The sequence below is a fragment of the Oncorhynchus nerka genome, linkage group LG5 (assembly GCF_034236695.1).
Source record: "Oncorhynchus nerka isolate Pitt River linkage group LG5, Oner_Uvic_2.0, whole genome shotgun sequence".
In the NCBI taxonomy this organism is placed as follows: Eukaryota; Metazoa; Chordata; class Actinopteri; order Salmoniformes; family Salmonidae; genus Oncorhynchus; species Oncorhynchus nerka.
The window spans coordinates 63,777,393-63,791,068 of NC_088400.1; the positions used below are offsets into that span (position 1 = coordinate 63,777,393).

The following is a 13,676-nucleotide window of genomic DNA, read 5'->3' on the forward strand; positions in this document are numbered from 1 at the left end:
GATATGAGGGCACTATGGGATATGAGGGCAGCATTATACTAGGGGATATATACTATGGGATAGCATTCGTAATTTTGGTCAACGTTTCGTGTGGAACCCTAATTAGTAGGTAACAATTGAACTGGTACAAATCACCCAACCCTACTACACATGTTCAGATGAGCCACGACAACTAATTCAAGCTGGAAGCTGTCGGACCACATGCAGAACGATTTGTTGACATGGTGAGTTTTTTTTGTGTGTGTGTGTGGGGGGGGGGGGGTTAAATAACAAACAGCAATACAACTATAAAACGTAACCACTATAAAACTACGCAAACAGCCATACAACTATAAACTATACAACTGTACAGAAGTATACTATAATACAAGTCTTCACTATGCTTCAGATGTAAAATAAGTGTTGGATACTTGGACTCCCCCTTCATGGATTTAAAACCATATAGGATTGTTGTAGGCATTGGCTGGAGGGAGTTTCCACCATTGCTAGTTTCCAAATGTTAAAATACTATTAATAAGAAACTCTTCTCTCCACTGCGACTTCCTGGTGTTGTGTAAGGTCCTCCGGAGAAGTTAAGAGTAAAAAAACGAGTTGTTCTATTATGAGACGACAAAGTAGAATATCATCTTCAAAACGGAGATTACATAAAGTAAATATTTCAGAAATGAATCCACACGACAGAGCAGAGTGAGTGAATGGAGTAAGGGTTATATAGTATAAGGGAGAGTAGTATCGCCTGGACTGAGTAAGAGAACATTGACTTAGTGTTATGTGTTAAGTCTGACGTGGATCAGTACACACTGTTAAAAGGAGGTACTGCCTCTCACAATGTTTTTCTTTAAATCTACTTTTTATCAAACCAGCTCTATATGAAGTGTTTGTGTAGTTAATTAACTTGTACTTGGTGGAGAGGAAGGGCTTATGGATGGACATGAGGAAATGGGTTAGGAACTGTGAGCAGTGGTTGAAAAGTACCCAAATGCCATACTTGAGTAAAGGTAAAGATACCTTAATAGAAAACGACTGAAGTAAAAGTGAAATTCACCCAGTAAAATACTACTTGAGTAAAAGTCTAAAAGTATTTGGTTTAAAATATACTTAAGTATCCAAATTAAAAGTACAAGTATAAATCATTTAAAATTCCTTATATTAAGCAAACCAGACAGCATGATTTTCTTTTTTTACGAATAGCGAGGGGACACTTCAACACTCAGACATCATTTACAAACTAAGCATTTGTGTTTAGTGAGTCTGACAAATTGGAGGCATTCGGGATGACCAGGGATGTTCTCTTGATAAGTGTGTGAATTAGACAATTTTCCTGTCCTGCTAAGCATTCAAAATGTAACTAGTACTTTTGGGTGTCAGGGAAAATGTAAGGAGTAAAAAGTACATTATTTTATTTAGTATTGTAGTGAAGTAAAAGTTGTCAACAATACCTCAAAAAACTACTTAAGTAGTACTTTAAAGTATTTTTTACTTAAGTACTTTCCACCACTGACTGTGAGTATATTTGGCTGTGTACACTTCAAATCTGTTTGATGTATAAACATATTCACCAACATTCTTCTCTCTGTTAAGACATGTTTAGGCTTACAGTGGTGAGACAATGTTGGGGACCAACTGGTTCCTACAGGGAGGAGGTGGATCAGTGAAACGCTTTGTACCTTGACTCTCCCTTCAGTTCACCAGACAGCAGAATGAAGAGCAGAGCTTCACACGAAGGGGAGAAGTAAATTACTAATGATCACTACTGTAAGTTTTTGGGTCGTGTGTAATATGCTAGTGATACAGTGCATTTGAAAAGTATTCAGACCGTATTCTGACTTTTTCCACATTTTGTTACATTACAGGCTTATCCTAAAATTGATTAAATTGTTTTTCCACCTCATCAATCTACAAGCAATACCCCATAATAACAATGCAAAAACAGGTTTTTAGAAATTTTAGCAAAATTATACAAATAAAAAAAACGTCGATATCACATTTACGTAAGTGTTCAGACCCATTACTCAGTACTTTGTTAAAGCACCTTTGGCAGAAATTACAGCCTCGATTCTTCTTGGGTATGACGCTACAGGCTTGGCACACCTGTATTTGGGGAGTTTCTCCCATTCTTCTCTGCAGATCCTCTCAAGCTCTGTCAGGTTAGGTGGGGAGCGTCGCTGCACAGCTATTTTCAGGTCTCTCCAAAGATGTTTGATCGGGTTCAAGTCCGGGCTCTGGATGGGCCACTCAAGGACATTCAGATACTTGTCCCAAAGCCACTCCTGCGTTGTCTTGGCTGTGTGCTTTGGGTTGTTGTTCTGTTGGAAGGTCAACCTTTGCCCCAGTCTGAGGTCCTGAGCGCTCTGGAGCAGGTTTTCATCAAGGATCGCTCTGTACTTTTCTCTGTTCATTTTCCCCTTGATCCTGACTATTGTCCCAGTCCCTGCTGCTTAAAAACATCCCCACAGCATGATTCTGCCAGGATGGTGCCAGGTTTCCTCCAGATGTGACGCTTTGCATTCTGGCCAAAGAGTTCAATGTTGGTTTCATCAGACCAGAAAATCTTGTTTCTCATTTCTCTGAGAGTCCTTTAGGTGCCTTTTGGCAAACTCTGTCATGTTCCTTTTACCGAGGAGTGGCTTCCGTCTGGCCACTCTACTGTAAAGCCCTGATTGGTGGAGTGCTGCAGAGATAGTTGTTCTTCTGGAAGGTTCTCCCATCTCCACAGAGGAACTCTGGAGCTCTGTCAGAGTGACCATCATGTTCTTGGTCACCTCCCTGACCAAGGCCCTTCATCCCCGATTGGTCAGTTTGGCCGGGGGACCAGCTCTAGGAAAAGTCTTGTTGGTTCCAAACTTCTTACATTTAAGAATGATGGAGGCCACTGTGTTCTTGGGGACCTTCAATGCTGCAGACATTCCCCAAATCTGTTCCCCGACACAATCCTGTCTCGGAGCTCAACGGACAATTCCTTCGACCTCATGGCTTGGTTTTTGCCCTGACATACACTGTCAACTGTGGGACCTTATATAGACAGGTGTGTGCCACTCCAAATCATGTCCAATTAATTGAATTTACCACAGGTGGACTCAAGGATGATCAATGGAAACAGGATGCACCTGAGCTCAATTCCGAGTCTAATAGCAAAGTGTCTGAATACTTATGTAAATAAGGTATTTCTGTTTTGGATTTGTAATAAATTTGCTAACATTTCTAAAAACCTGTTTTAACTTCGTCATTATGGTGTATTGTGTGTAGAATGATGAGGAAAGAATTGTATTTAATACATTTTAGAATAAGGCTGTAACGTAACAAAATGTGGAAAAACGGAAGAGGTCTGAATACTTTCTGAATGCACTGCATTGTTTTTCGCTTAGCCAGTAATGTCGGTTATAGACCCTTTCTAGCTTGAGTCGCAAGAAAATACCAATCCTGGTCCTGGAGAGCTAGGTGTGCAGGCTTTAGTTCCAGCCCAGTACTAATACACCTGACTAGCTACAACGGTGGGACTGTAATGATTTTCCCGGGTAGGGGGCTCGGCTTGGATGCATTTGACTTTTAAGAATGCTGCATGACTATCATGGCAGATGAGTCATGTGTATCTGAAGTCTATTGCAGATATCTTCCTCATGTCTTATCCTCAGTGATCCAAAATGTCTTCTGTTGCTGAGCTTCTGCTGGCCACTCTGGAGGACCTGCTCGAAGTAGATCTAAAGACGTTTAAATGGCGCCTGACCCAGGACGTGCTGGAAGGCTTTCCTCACATTCCAGTGAGCCAGCTGGAGAATGCTGATAGACTGGACATTACAAACACGATGGTGGAGACCTATGGTCCTGAGGGAGCTGTGAAGATCTCACTGGAAATCCTGAGGAAGATGAATCAGAACCAACTGTCTGATAGGTTAAAGAACCAGTACAATGAGGGTGAGACAACAGAAGCAGCAGGTTAGACAATTATACTACGTTTAAGATTATTATCATTTTTACATAACAAGCAGCAACACATGGCAGGCAGCAGAAAATCCCAGACGAAACTGATGTACTACAAGAGCTTTCTTTCACACTCTCTCTCTCTCTCTCTCTCTGTCTCTCTCTCTCTCTCTCTCTCTCTCTCTCTCTGTCTCTCTCTCTCTCTCTCTCTCTCTCTCTCTCTCTCTGTCTCTCTCTCTGTCTCTCTCTCTCTCTCTCTCTCTCTGTCTCTCTCTCTGTCTCTCTCTCTCTCTCTCTCTCAGCCCCGAGTGCTCCAGTGGTTTTAGAAGTCAGAGGTAAGCTGTTTGAATCAACACAACAGCACCCAGCGGGCAGAATTTGAAACGTGCATATGCCGTGTTCACATACTGTTGGAGTTATTGGACGGCAGGTAGCCTAGTGGTTAGAGCATTGGGTCAGTAAACTAAATGTTGCTGGATCAAATCCCTGAGCTGACAAGGTAAAAATCCACCGTTCTGCCCCTAAGCAGTTAACCCACTGTTCCTAGGCTGTCATTGTAAATAAGATTTTGTTCTTGGCTGACTTGTCTAGTTAAATAAAGATAAAATAAAAATCGGAAATGTCTAGTTCCAACGGGGACGTTTCACTTGAACAACTCTCCCAGTCGCAATTACAGTATAAGTGGGAAACTCAGAGAAAATGTTGTGGTGATTGACTTCCTCAACCAAAAGATGACCATAAATCTATTTTTGACAACTACATCATCAATATGGATAATGTATGTAGTTTGACCATATTGTCAATGTTTTGCAAGCTTGCTAACTTTATTATTAGTAATGTTATCTAGCCTATCAAGCTAGTTGTATCACAACCAGCCGTGATTGGGAGTCCCATAGGGTGGCGGACAAATGGGCGAGCGTCGTCCGGGTTTGGCCGGGGTAGGCCGTCATCGTAAATAAGAATTTGTTCTTAACTGACTTGCCAAGTTAAATACAGGTTAAGTAAAAAAGCACAAGAATGAAACAGTCGTATTTCCGACATCACAACTAGACGAATTTGTGAACATGGCAATAGTAGCAGGATAATGTTTTGAGTTGGAGGTGCTGACCGGCGGGTGGGGGTGGCTTTAATTCATGCAATTCTACATCGTTTTACATGAAATCCCAGCCTATACTCTGACACTGACAAACTGAGATCAATAACAATGACCTTGTCTTGAATGCAACCAATAGCCACATTTTTTAAAGATAAGCTATTGCTCCTTGGTGGCTAGATTATGCTCTCTTGTGTAGCCTAGTATTTTGTTTCTTTCTTTCTGTACAGCCATAATTATATACATTTGCCAAATGTATTTAAATGTATCAGCTGCAGCACCTTCAGCACCCCTAATTCCCATGGCTATGGACAGGTGACTTCATTATGATGTCATATTCTGGTAGGAAACTGGTTCTGCTTGAGAAGACCAGGTAAGATACAGTGCAGTCGGAACGTATTCAGATTAATCTCATCAATATTCATACAACACCCCGTTATTGACAAAGCAAAAACAGGTTTTTAGATATTTTTTGCAAATGTATTAAAAATGTTAAACTGATATCACATTTACATAAGTATTCAGACCCTTTACTCAGAACTTTTGTTCAAGCCCCTTTGGCAGTGATTACAGCCTCCAGTCTTCTTGGGTATGACGCTACAAAGCTTGGCACACTTGTATTTGGGGAGTTTCTCCCATTCTTCTCTGCAGATCCTCTCAAGCTCTGTCAGGTTGGATGGGGAGCTTTGCTGCACAGTCTCTCCAAAAATGTTTGATCGGGTTCAAGTCCAGGTTCTGGCTAGGCCACTCAAGGATATTCAGAGACCTGTCCTGAAGCCACTCCTGCGTTATTAAAGAGTTCAATCTTGGTTTCATCAGACCAGAGATTCTTGTTTTGTATGGTCTTTTTTATGGTTTTGGTGCCTTTTTTGGCAAACCAAACCCGACCTTCAATGCTGCAGAAATGTTTCGGTACCCTTCTCCAAATCTGTGCCTCGACACAATCCTGTCTCGGATCTCTACGGACAATTCCTTCAACCTCTTGGCTTGGTTTTTGCTCTGATATGCACTGTCAACTGTGGGACCTTATATAGACAGGTGTGTGCCTTTCCAAATCTTATCCAACCAATTGAATTTACCAGAGGTGGACTCCAATCAAGTTGTAGAAACATTTCAAGGATGATCAATAGAAACAGGATGAACATGAGCCCCATTTCCAGTCACATAGCAAAGGGTCTGAATACTTATCTAAGTAAGATTTTCACGTTTTTAATTTTTAACACCTTTACAAACATTTCTAATAACTGTTTTCGCTTTGTCAAGTATGAGTAGATTGAGGAAATTTTTTAATTGAATACATTTTAAAATAAGGCTGTAATGTAACAACATGTGGAAAAAGGAAAAGGGTCTGATTACTTTCTGAATGCAGTGTATACCAGATAATTTTTTAAATTCAACCTTTAGGCAAGTCAGTTAAGAACAGTCTGAATTCGAACCAGGTTGTCTGTAGTGACGCCTCTAGCACTGAGATGCAGTGTCTTAGATAACCAGGTAACAACCAGATAACAACCAGGTAAAGACGTCTTCTATCATGCCGACAACGAGACATCATGTAAAATATGTCATATGAAATAACCAGATCATTTATGGTTGCTAAAAAGACGTTTGACAAAACGTCATAATGACGTCAATACACACACACAAACACATACCGTTACCATGGCAGTATATAAAAAGTAAACTTACTGGATCTTTGTTTTTTCTTGCAGTCCAAGACAAACTGAAATCCTACCTTAAGAAGAAGTACGGCTGTATATATGAGGGGACGTCAAAGGAAGGTGATTTCATCTACCTAGACCAGATCTACACTGAGCTCCATGTGATCGATGGGGCCTGGGGAGGGGTCAGAGATGAGCATGAGGTCATACATTTGGAATCCAGAACACTAGCCACAGGAGAGACCACTATTGAAGCCAGCAACATTTTCAAACCCCGACCTGATCAAAAGAAGCCCATCAGAACAGGGCTTACACTGGGCATCGCTGGCGTGGGAAAGACTGTCTCCGTTCAGAAGTTTATTCACGACTGGGCAGAAGGAAAGGAGAACCAAGACATTGATTTCATCTTTCCACTTCCTTTTTGCAAAATTAATTCTAATATGGGGGAAAAGGACTGCAGTCTGATTGAACTGCTTCATCAATTCTTCACTGTCATGGGACCGGTGAAGACCCTGGGGGAAGGTTCTAAAGTTCTGTTCATCTTTGATGGTCTGGACGAGAGTCGACTTCCTCTGAACTTCAACAGTAAGGTTCTGACAGACGACACAAAGCCAGCCTCGCTGGACCAACTGATCACAAACCTCATCACAGGAGAGCTCCTCCCCTCTGCTCTCATCTGGATAACCTCCCGACCTGCTGCAGCCAATCAGATCCCTCGTCAACACATCCACCAGTGGACAGAGGTACAAGGGTTCAATGACCAACAGAAGGAGAAGTACTTCACGAAGAAAATTAGTGATAAGAACCTGGCCAGCAGAATCATCAACCATGTCAAGTCATCAAGGAGCCTCCACATCATGTGCCACATACCAGTGTTTTGTTGGATTTTAGCCACTGTTCTAGCGAAGCTGTTGGATGAAGCAGGGAGTGGAGATTTGCCCAAAACCCTGACTGAGACATACTTACACTTCCTGATCTTTCAGACAGACAGGATGAGAGCAAAAGGGAACTCCGTAGGAAGTGACAACATAGTCCTCAAACTTGGAGAGCTGGCATTTCATCAGCTGGAGAAGGGATATCTTATCTTCTATGAGGAAGACCTGACAGAGTGTGGCATTGGAGTCAGAAAAGCATCCGTGTACTCAGGATTGTGCACCGAGATCTTTAAGGTGGAGGGGAGGACCAGTCAGAAGACAGTGTTCAGCTTTGTTCATCTGAGCATCCAGGAGTGTCTTGCTGCTGTTTATGTGTTTCTCACATTCATAAACTGCAATAAAAACCCACTGGTCCAACAGAACTCCTCCTTTTTGCGGAAACTTCGGAAACACCAACCTATGATGAACTTACTCAAGAGTGCAGTGGACAAGGCTCTAAAGAGTAAGAATGGACACCTGGACCTGTTCCTCCGTTTCCTTCTGGGCCTCTCACTGGAGTCCAATCAGACTCTCCTACAAGGCCTACTGACACAGACAGGAAGCAGCTCACAGACCAATGAGGAAATAGTTGAGTACATCAAGATGAAGATCAGGAAGAATCCCTCTCCGGAGAGATGCATCAATCTGTTCCACTGTCTGAGTGAGCTGAATGACCATTCTCTAGTGAAGGAGATCCAAAGATACCTGAGCTCAGGAAGTCTCTCAGCAGCCAAACTGTCACCTGCACTGTTTTCAGCTCTGGTGTTTGTGTTGCTGACTTCAGAAGAAGAGCTGGATGTGTTTGACCTGAAGAAATACTTTAGATCAGAGGAGGGTCTTCTGAGGATGCTGCCAGTAGTCAAAGCCTCCAGAACAGCCCTGTGAGTAACTGTTAGGACATTTTAAATACTGATCATCAGGAAGAAATATTTCAATTAATATATATATATATATATACAGTTGAAGTGGAAGTTTACATACACTTAGGTTGGAGTCATTAAAACTCGTTTTTCAACCACTCCACAACTTTCTTGTTAACCAACTATAGTTTTGGCAAGTCGGTTAGGACATCTACTTTGTGCATAACACAAGTCATTTTTCCAACAATTGTTTACAGACAGATTATTTCACTTATAATTCACTGTATCACAATTCCAGTGGGTCAGAAGTTTACATACACTAAGTTGACTGTGCCTTTAAATAGCTTGGAAAATTCCAGAAAATGGCGTCATGGTTTAGAAGCTTCTGATAGGCTAATTGACATAATTGGAGTTAATTGGAGGTGTACCTGTGGATGTATTTCAAGTCCTATCTTTAAACTCTGGCCTCTTTGCTTGACATCATGTGCAAATCAAAAGAAATCAGCCAAGAACTCAGAAAAAAATTGTAGACCTCCACAGGTCTGGTTCATCCTTGGGAGCAATTTCCAAACACCTGAAGGTACCACGTTCATCTGTAGAATCAATAGTATGCAAGTATAAACACCATGGGATCATGCAGCCGTCATACCGCTCAGGAAGGAGACGCGTTCTGTCTCCTAGAGATGAATATACTTTGGTGCAAAAAGTGCAAATCAATCTCAGGGCAATAGCAAAGGACCTTGTGAAGATGCTGGAGGAAACAGGTACAAAAGTATCTATATCCACAGTAAAACGAGTCCTATATCGACATAACCTGAAAGGTCACTCATCAAGGAAAAAGCCATTAATCCAAAACCGCCATAAAAAGCCAGCCTACGGTTTGCAACTGCACATGGGGACAAAGATCATACTTTTTGGAGAAATGTCCTCTGGTCTGATGAAACATAAATAGAACTGTTGGACATAATGACCATTGTTATGTTTGGAGGAAAAAGGGGGATGCTCGCAACCCAAAGAACACCATCCCAACCATGAAGCACGGGGGTGGCAGTATCATGTTTTGGGGGTACTTTGCTGCAGGAGGGACTGGTGCACTTCACAAAGTAGTTGGCATCATGAGGGAGGAAAATCATGAGTATATATTGAAGCAACATCTCAAGACATCAGTCAGGAAGTTATAGCTTGTTCGCAAATGGGTCTTCAAATGGACAATGACCCCAAGCACACTTCCAAAGTTGTGGCAAAATGGCTTTAAGGACAACAAAGTCAAGGTATTGGAGTGGCCCTCACAAAGGTCTGACCTCAATCCTATAGAACATTTGTGGGCAGAACTGAAAAAGAATATGTGAGCAAGGAGGCCTACAAACCTGACTCAGTTGCACCAGCTCTGTCAGGAGGAATGGGCCAAAATTCACCCAACTTATTGTGGGAAGCTTGTGGAAGGCTACCCGAAACGTTTGACCCAAGTTAAACAATTTAAAGGCAATGCTACCAAATACTAATTGAGTGTATGTAAACTTCTGACCCACTGGGAATGTGATGAAAGAAATATAAGCTGAAATAAATAATTCTCTCTACTATTATTCTGAAATTTCAAATTCTTAAAATAAATTGGTGATCCTAAACGACCTAAGCCAATTTTTACTAGTATTAAATGTCAGGAATTGTGAAAAACTGAGTTTAAATGTATTTGGCTCAGGTGCAACTTCCGACTTCAACTGTGTGTGTGTGTGTGTGTGTGTGTGTGTGTGTGTGTATATATATGTGTGTATATATATATATGTGTGTGTGTGTGTATATATACATATGTGTATATATGTATACACATATATATACATATATATATATATTGATATATATATATGTATATATATATATGTATGTGTATATATATATATAGTTATAGTTTATATATATATAGTTATAGTCCTATGCTACTTCTCAAATAACATGCTGTAAAACCTCATTGTCTACTTTAAACATTTCATTTAGGCTGAATCAATGTAACCTCTCAAAACGATGCTGCAAAGCGCTGGGCACAGCTCTCATCTCCTCACACTTGAAAGAGCTGGAACTGAGTGGCAACGACCTGCAGGATTTAGGAGTGAAGCTGCTCTCTGCTGGACTGCAAAGTCCACAATGTAAACTGGTGACACTGAAGTGAGTATTCCTGTACTTGTTCAACAAGTAATAATTGTTTATTAGATCAACATGTGTTTAGAGGCCAATTTCAGTTTAATTAACTTTCAGTTTCAATACTGCAAAACAAAGGTCCTGTAAAACAAACTTTTAAATCCACATCATTTTAATTTTCTCCAATAATTCATTCAGCAATAATTGTTTTGCAATATTGTAGCCATGCTGATAGGAATATAACTATTTTAGCAATACTTTAGTTTTCCTCGTTGTTTGTGGGCAACATGGTTTAGAAGTGTCTGAAATAGTTTAGTACCTCGTACAGTACCTTATCATAGTCCAATGTGAACGTCAGATTTTAGACTGAAGTTTAATCCATATCAACTTTGAGAGAAGAAGCTAAATGCATCAGTTATTTTTGATATTCATGTGAAATCCTCATGCAGGCTGTCAGGCTGTCAGGTCACAGAGGAAGGATGTGCTGCTCTGGCTTCAGCTCTGAGGTCAAACCCCTCCCACCTGAGAGAGCTGGACCTGAGCTACAATGACCCAGGAGACTCAGGAGTGAAGCTGCTCTATGCTATATGGGAGGATCCACACTGTAAACTGGAGAAACTCAAGTATGTTGAGGTTTTGGATCAATCAGTACTCAGTGTAACACAATGTATTCTCCAGTATGTCTCCGTCCTGTGTGTTTACAGTAAAGTGTGGGTGTGTGTGTGTGTGTGTGTGTGTGTGTGTGTGTGTGTGTGTGTGTGTGTGTGTGTGTGTGTGTGTGTGTGTGTGTGTGTGTGTGTGAGACTAATTGACTGTCTGTTCCTCTGCTTTTCCTATAGTGTGGACCATGGTAGAAGGTGCAGGTTAAAATCAGGGCCCCAAAAATGTGAGTTTTTTTGTTTAATGCATGGACATAGGCTGTGTGTGTTGGGCCTGGGTTTAATGCATGGACATAGGCTGTGTGTGTTGGGCCTGGGTTTAATGCATGGACATAGGCTGTGTGTGTTGGACCTGGGGTTAATGCATGGAGGCTGTAAATGCATGGACATAGGCTGTGTGTGTTGGAGGGCCATAGGCTGTGTGTGTTGGACCTGGGGTTAATGCATGGACATAGGCTGTGTGTGTTGGACCTGGGTTTAATGCATGGACATAGGCTGTGTGTGTTGGACCTGGGGTTAATGCATGGACATAGGCTGTGTGTGTTGGACCTGGGGTTAATGCATGGACATAGGCTGTGTGTGTTGGACCTGGGGTTAATGCATGGACATAGGCTGTGTGTGTTGGACCTGGGTTTTAAATGCTTATTTTCTGTGTATTTTAGTATTTTCACAAATAATGTTGCCCTAATCAACTTATTCTATTGGAAATACTTTAAAGTATTTTTTTTAAACATATTCCTGAATACAGTATTTCAAATTCCAAACAGACCCGGGGTCAAATGCATGGGAGTATTTAAATATTTGTGTCTCTATTTTGTTTTGGTTGGGGTGTGATTTGGGTGGGCATTCTATGTTCTATTTTCTATGTTTTGTATTTCTTTGTTTTGGCCGGGTATGGTTCTCAATCAGGGACAGCTGTCTATCGTTGTCTCTGATTGGGAACCATACTTAGGCAGCTTTTTTCCCCCCACCTGTCTTTGTGGGTAGTTAACTTTGTTAGTGGCACTATAGCCCAGTTAAGTGTCACGGTCGTGTCTTTGTTTTGTTGGCGACATTCATTCAAATAAAAAGAACATGTACACTCACCACGCTGCACCTTGGTCCGCTTCTTACGACAGCCGTGACATACTGTGCATTTTCAAATACATGCTTTCCAAGTGTTTTTCTCCCCAAATACAGTATATTTCAATCCTGCTCTCCCCCATTTAGATGCCTGTGATCTGACACTGGACCCAAACACAGCACACAGAACCCTCTCTCTGTCTGAGGAGAACAGGAAGGTGGAATGGACCTGGAGGGAGCAGCCGTATTCTGATCACCCAGAGAGATTTGAGGACTATGAACAGGTGCTGTGTAGAGAGGGTCTGACTGGGTGCTGCTACTGGGAGGTAGAGTTGAGTGGGAGGGCTTGTATCGCGGTAACATATAAAGGAATCAGCAGGAGAGGAAAGGGTCCTGACAGTCGGCTTGGAGCCAATGACAAGTCCTGGAATCTGAACAGCTTTTATGACAGTTACTCTGCCAGGCACAATTATAAGAGAACTGACATACCTGTCCCCACGTCCCGCTCGAACAGAGTGGGAGTGTATCTGGACTGGCCGGCCGGCACGCTGTCCTTCTACAGCGTCTCCTCTGACACACTGACCCACCTGCACACATTCCACTCTACATTCACTGAGCCCGTCTACCCAGGGTTTTATGTAAGGGGTGACACGGGGACTGTGACCCTGTGTCAGGTAGAATAACCTCCTGTGTCCTGGGGGAACACCTGAGTCTTCAGAGAAGTCATACTCCTGTTCAATCACATCTGGGTGAATATACTGTACATCTCTAAAGCTGCCTGACCTTGTAACTAGAATCACCCCATTGCTGTAAAAAAAACTCCCATTTAAAATCTCTTGTTGTTATTGCTTTTCTTTATTGTTTGTAATAAAATGTTTCTAGAATGTTCAGGTTTTTATTACGTTCTACTTTTAGATACAATAAGCATAGGTGCTGTTGGAGTCTTTCAATATTTTACTAAAGTAGGATACATAGTACATAGCACAGGAGGCTGGTGGCACCTTAACTGGGGAGGACGGGCTCGCGGTAATGACTGGAGAGGAATCAGTAGAATGGTATCAAATAACTTAATGCCATTCCGTTTACTCCATTCCAGACATTATTATCAGCCGTCCTCCCCTCAACAGCCTCCTCTGGTACAGACACTTATTTGATATTATTGAGAGACTGGGGCACAAGGCAGTGAGCAGCAATAGGTTACAGTACATGAATGGGCAAGGGTAAACATCACTTCATAGGTCTATCAAGTAGTATGCAAGTGCAGATCATCTCTGCATCTAGAAGAAGAGGTAAGAGGCACACTGCAGACCTGGTTTGACTAGTTGTGTGTGTGTGTGTGTGTGTGTGTGTGTGTGGTGTTTAGAGATCAATGCTGTGTC

General features: G+C 41.8%; 1 protein-coding gene across 5 annotated transcripts; it reads left to right on the forward strand.

Annotated features, from left to right (window-relative positions):
- Positions 1-28: 28 nt before the first annotated feature.
- On the forward strand, positions 29-13,185 carry LOC115132367 (NLR family CARD domain-containing protein 3-like). Of its 5 annotated transcripts, none has more exons than XM_029664953.2 (9): positions 34-224; positions 1,582-1,755; positions 3,633-3,933; positions 4,221-4,253; positions 6,721-8,464; positions 10,436-10,603; positions 11,026-11,199; positions 11,416-11,462; positions 12,445-13,185. In XM_029664953.2, exons 3-9 carry the CDS (start codon positions 3,642-3,644, stop codon positions 12,978-12,980), a joined length of 2,994 nt encoding a protein of 997 aa, XP_029520813.2. In that variant the 5' UTR covers positions 34-224; positions 1,582-1,755; positions 3,633-3,641; the 3' UTR covers positions 12,981-13,185. The 5 variants fall into 5 exon arrangements, with proteins under 5 accessions (XP_064874944.1, XP_029520813.2, XP_064874942.1 ...); XM_065018870.1 differs by having other exon boundaries at positions 1,685-1,755; XM_065018871.1 differs by having other exon boundaries at positions 1,582-3,912.
- The last annotated feature ends 491 nt before the right edge of the window (positions 13,186-13,676 follow it).

What these genes read in the sequence shown, in the direction of transcription:
- LOC115132367 (XM_029664953.2), top strand. Translation starts at nt 3,642, where the DNA reads ATGTCTTCTGTTGCTGAGCTTCTGCTGGCCACTCTGGAGGACCTGCTC. An exon ending in AAAGCCTCCAGAACAGCCCT is followed by an intron (nt 8,465 to 10,435) that starts GTGAGTAACTGT and finishes CATTTCATTTAG; the next exon opens with GCTGAATCAATGTAACCTCT. An exon ending in AAAATCAGGGCCCCAAAAAT is followed by an intron (nt 11,463 to 12,444) that starts GTGAGTTTTTTT and finishes TCCCCCATTTAG; the next exon opens with ATGCCTGTGATCTGACACTG.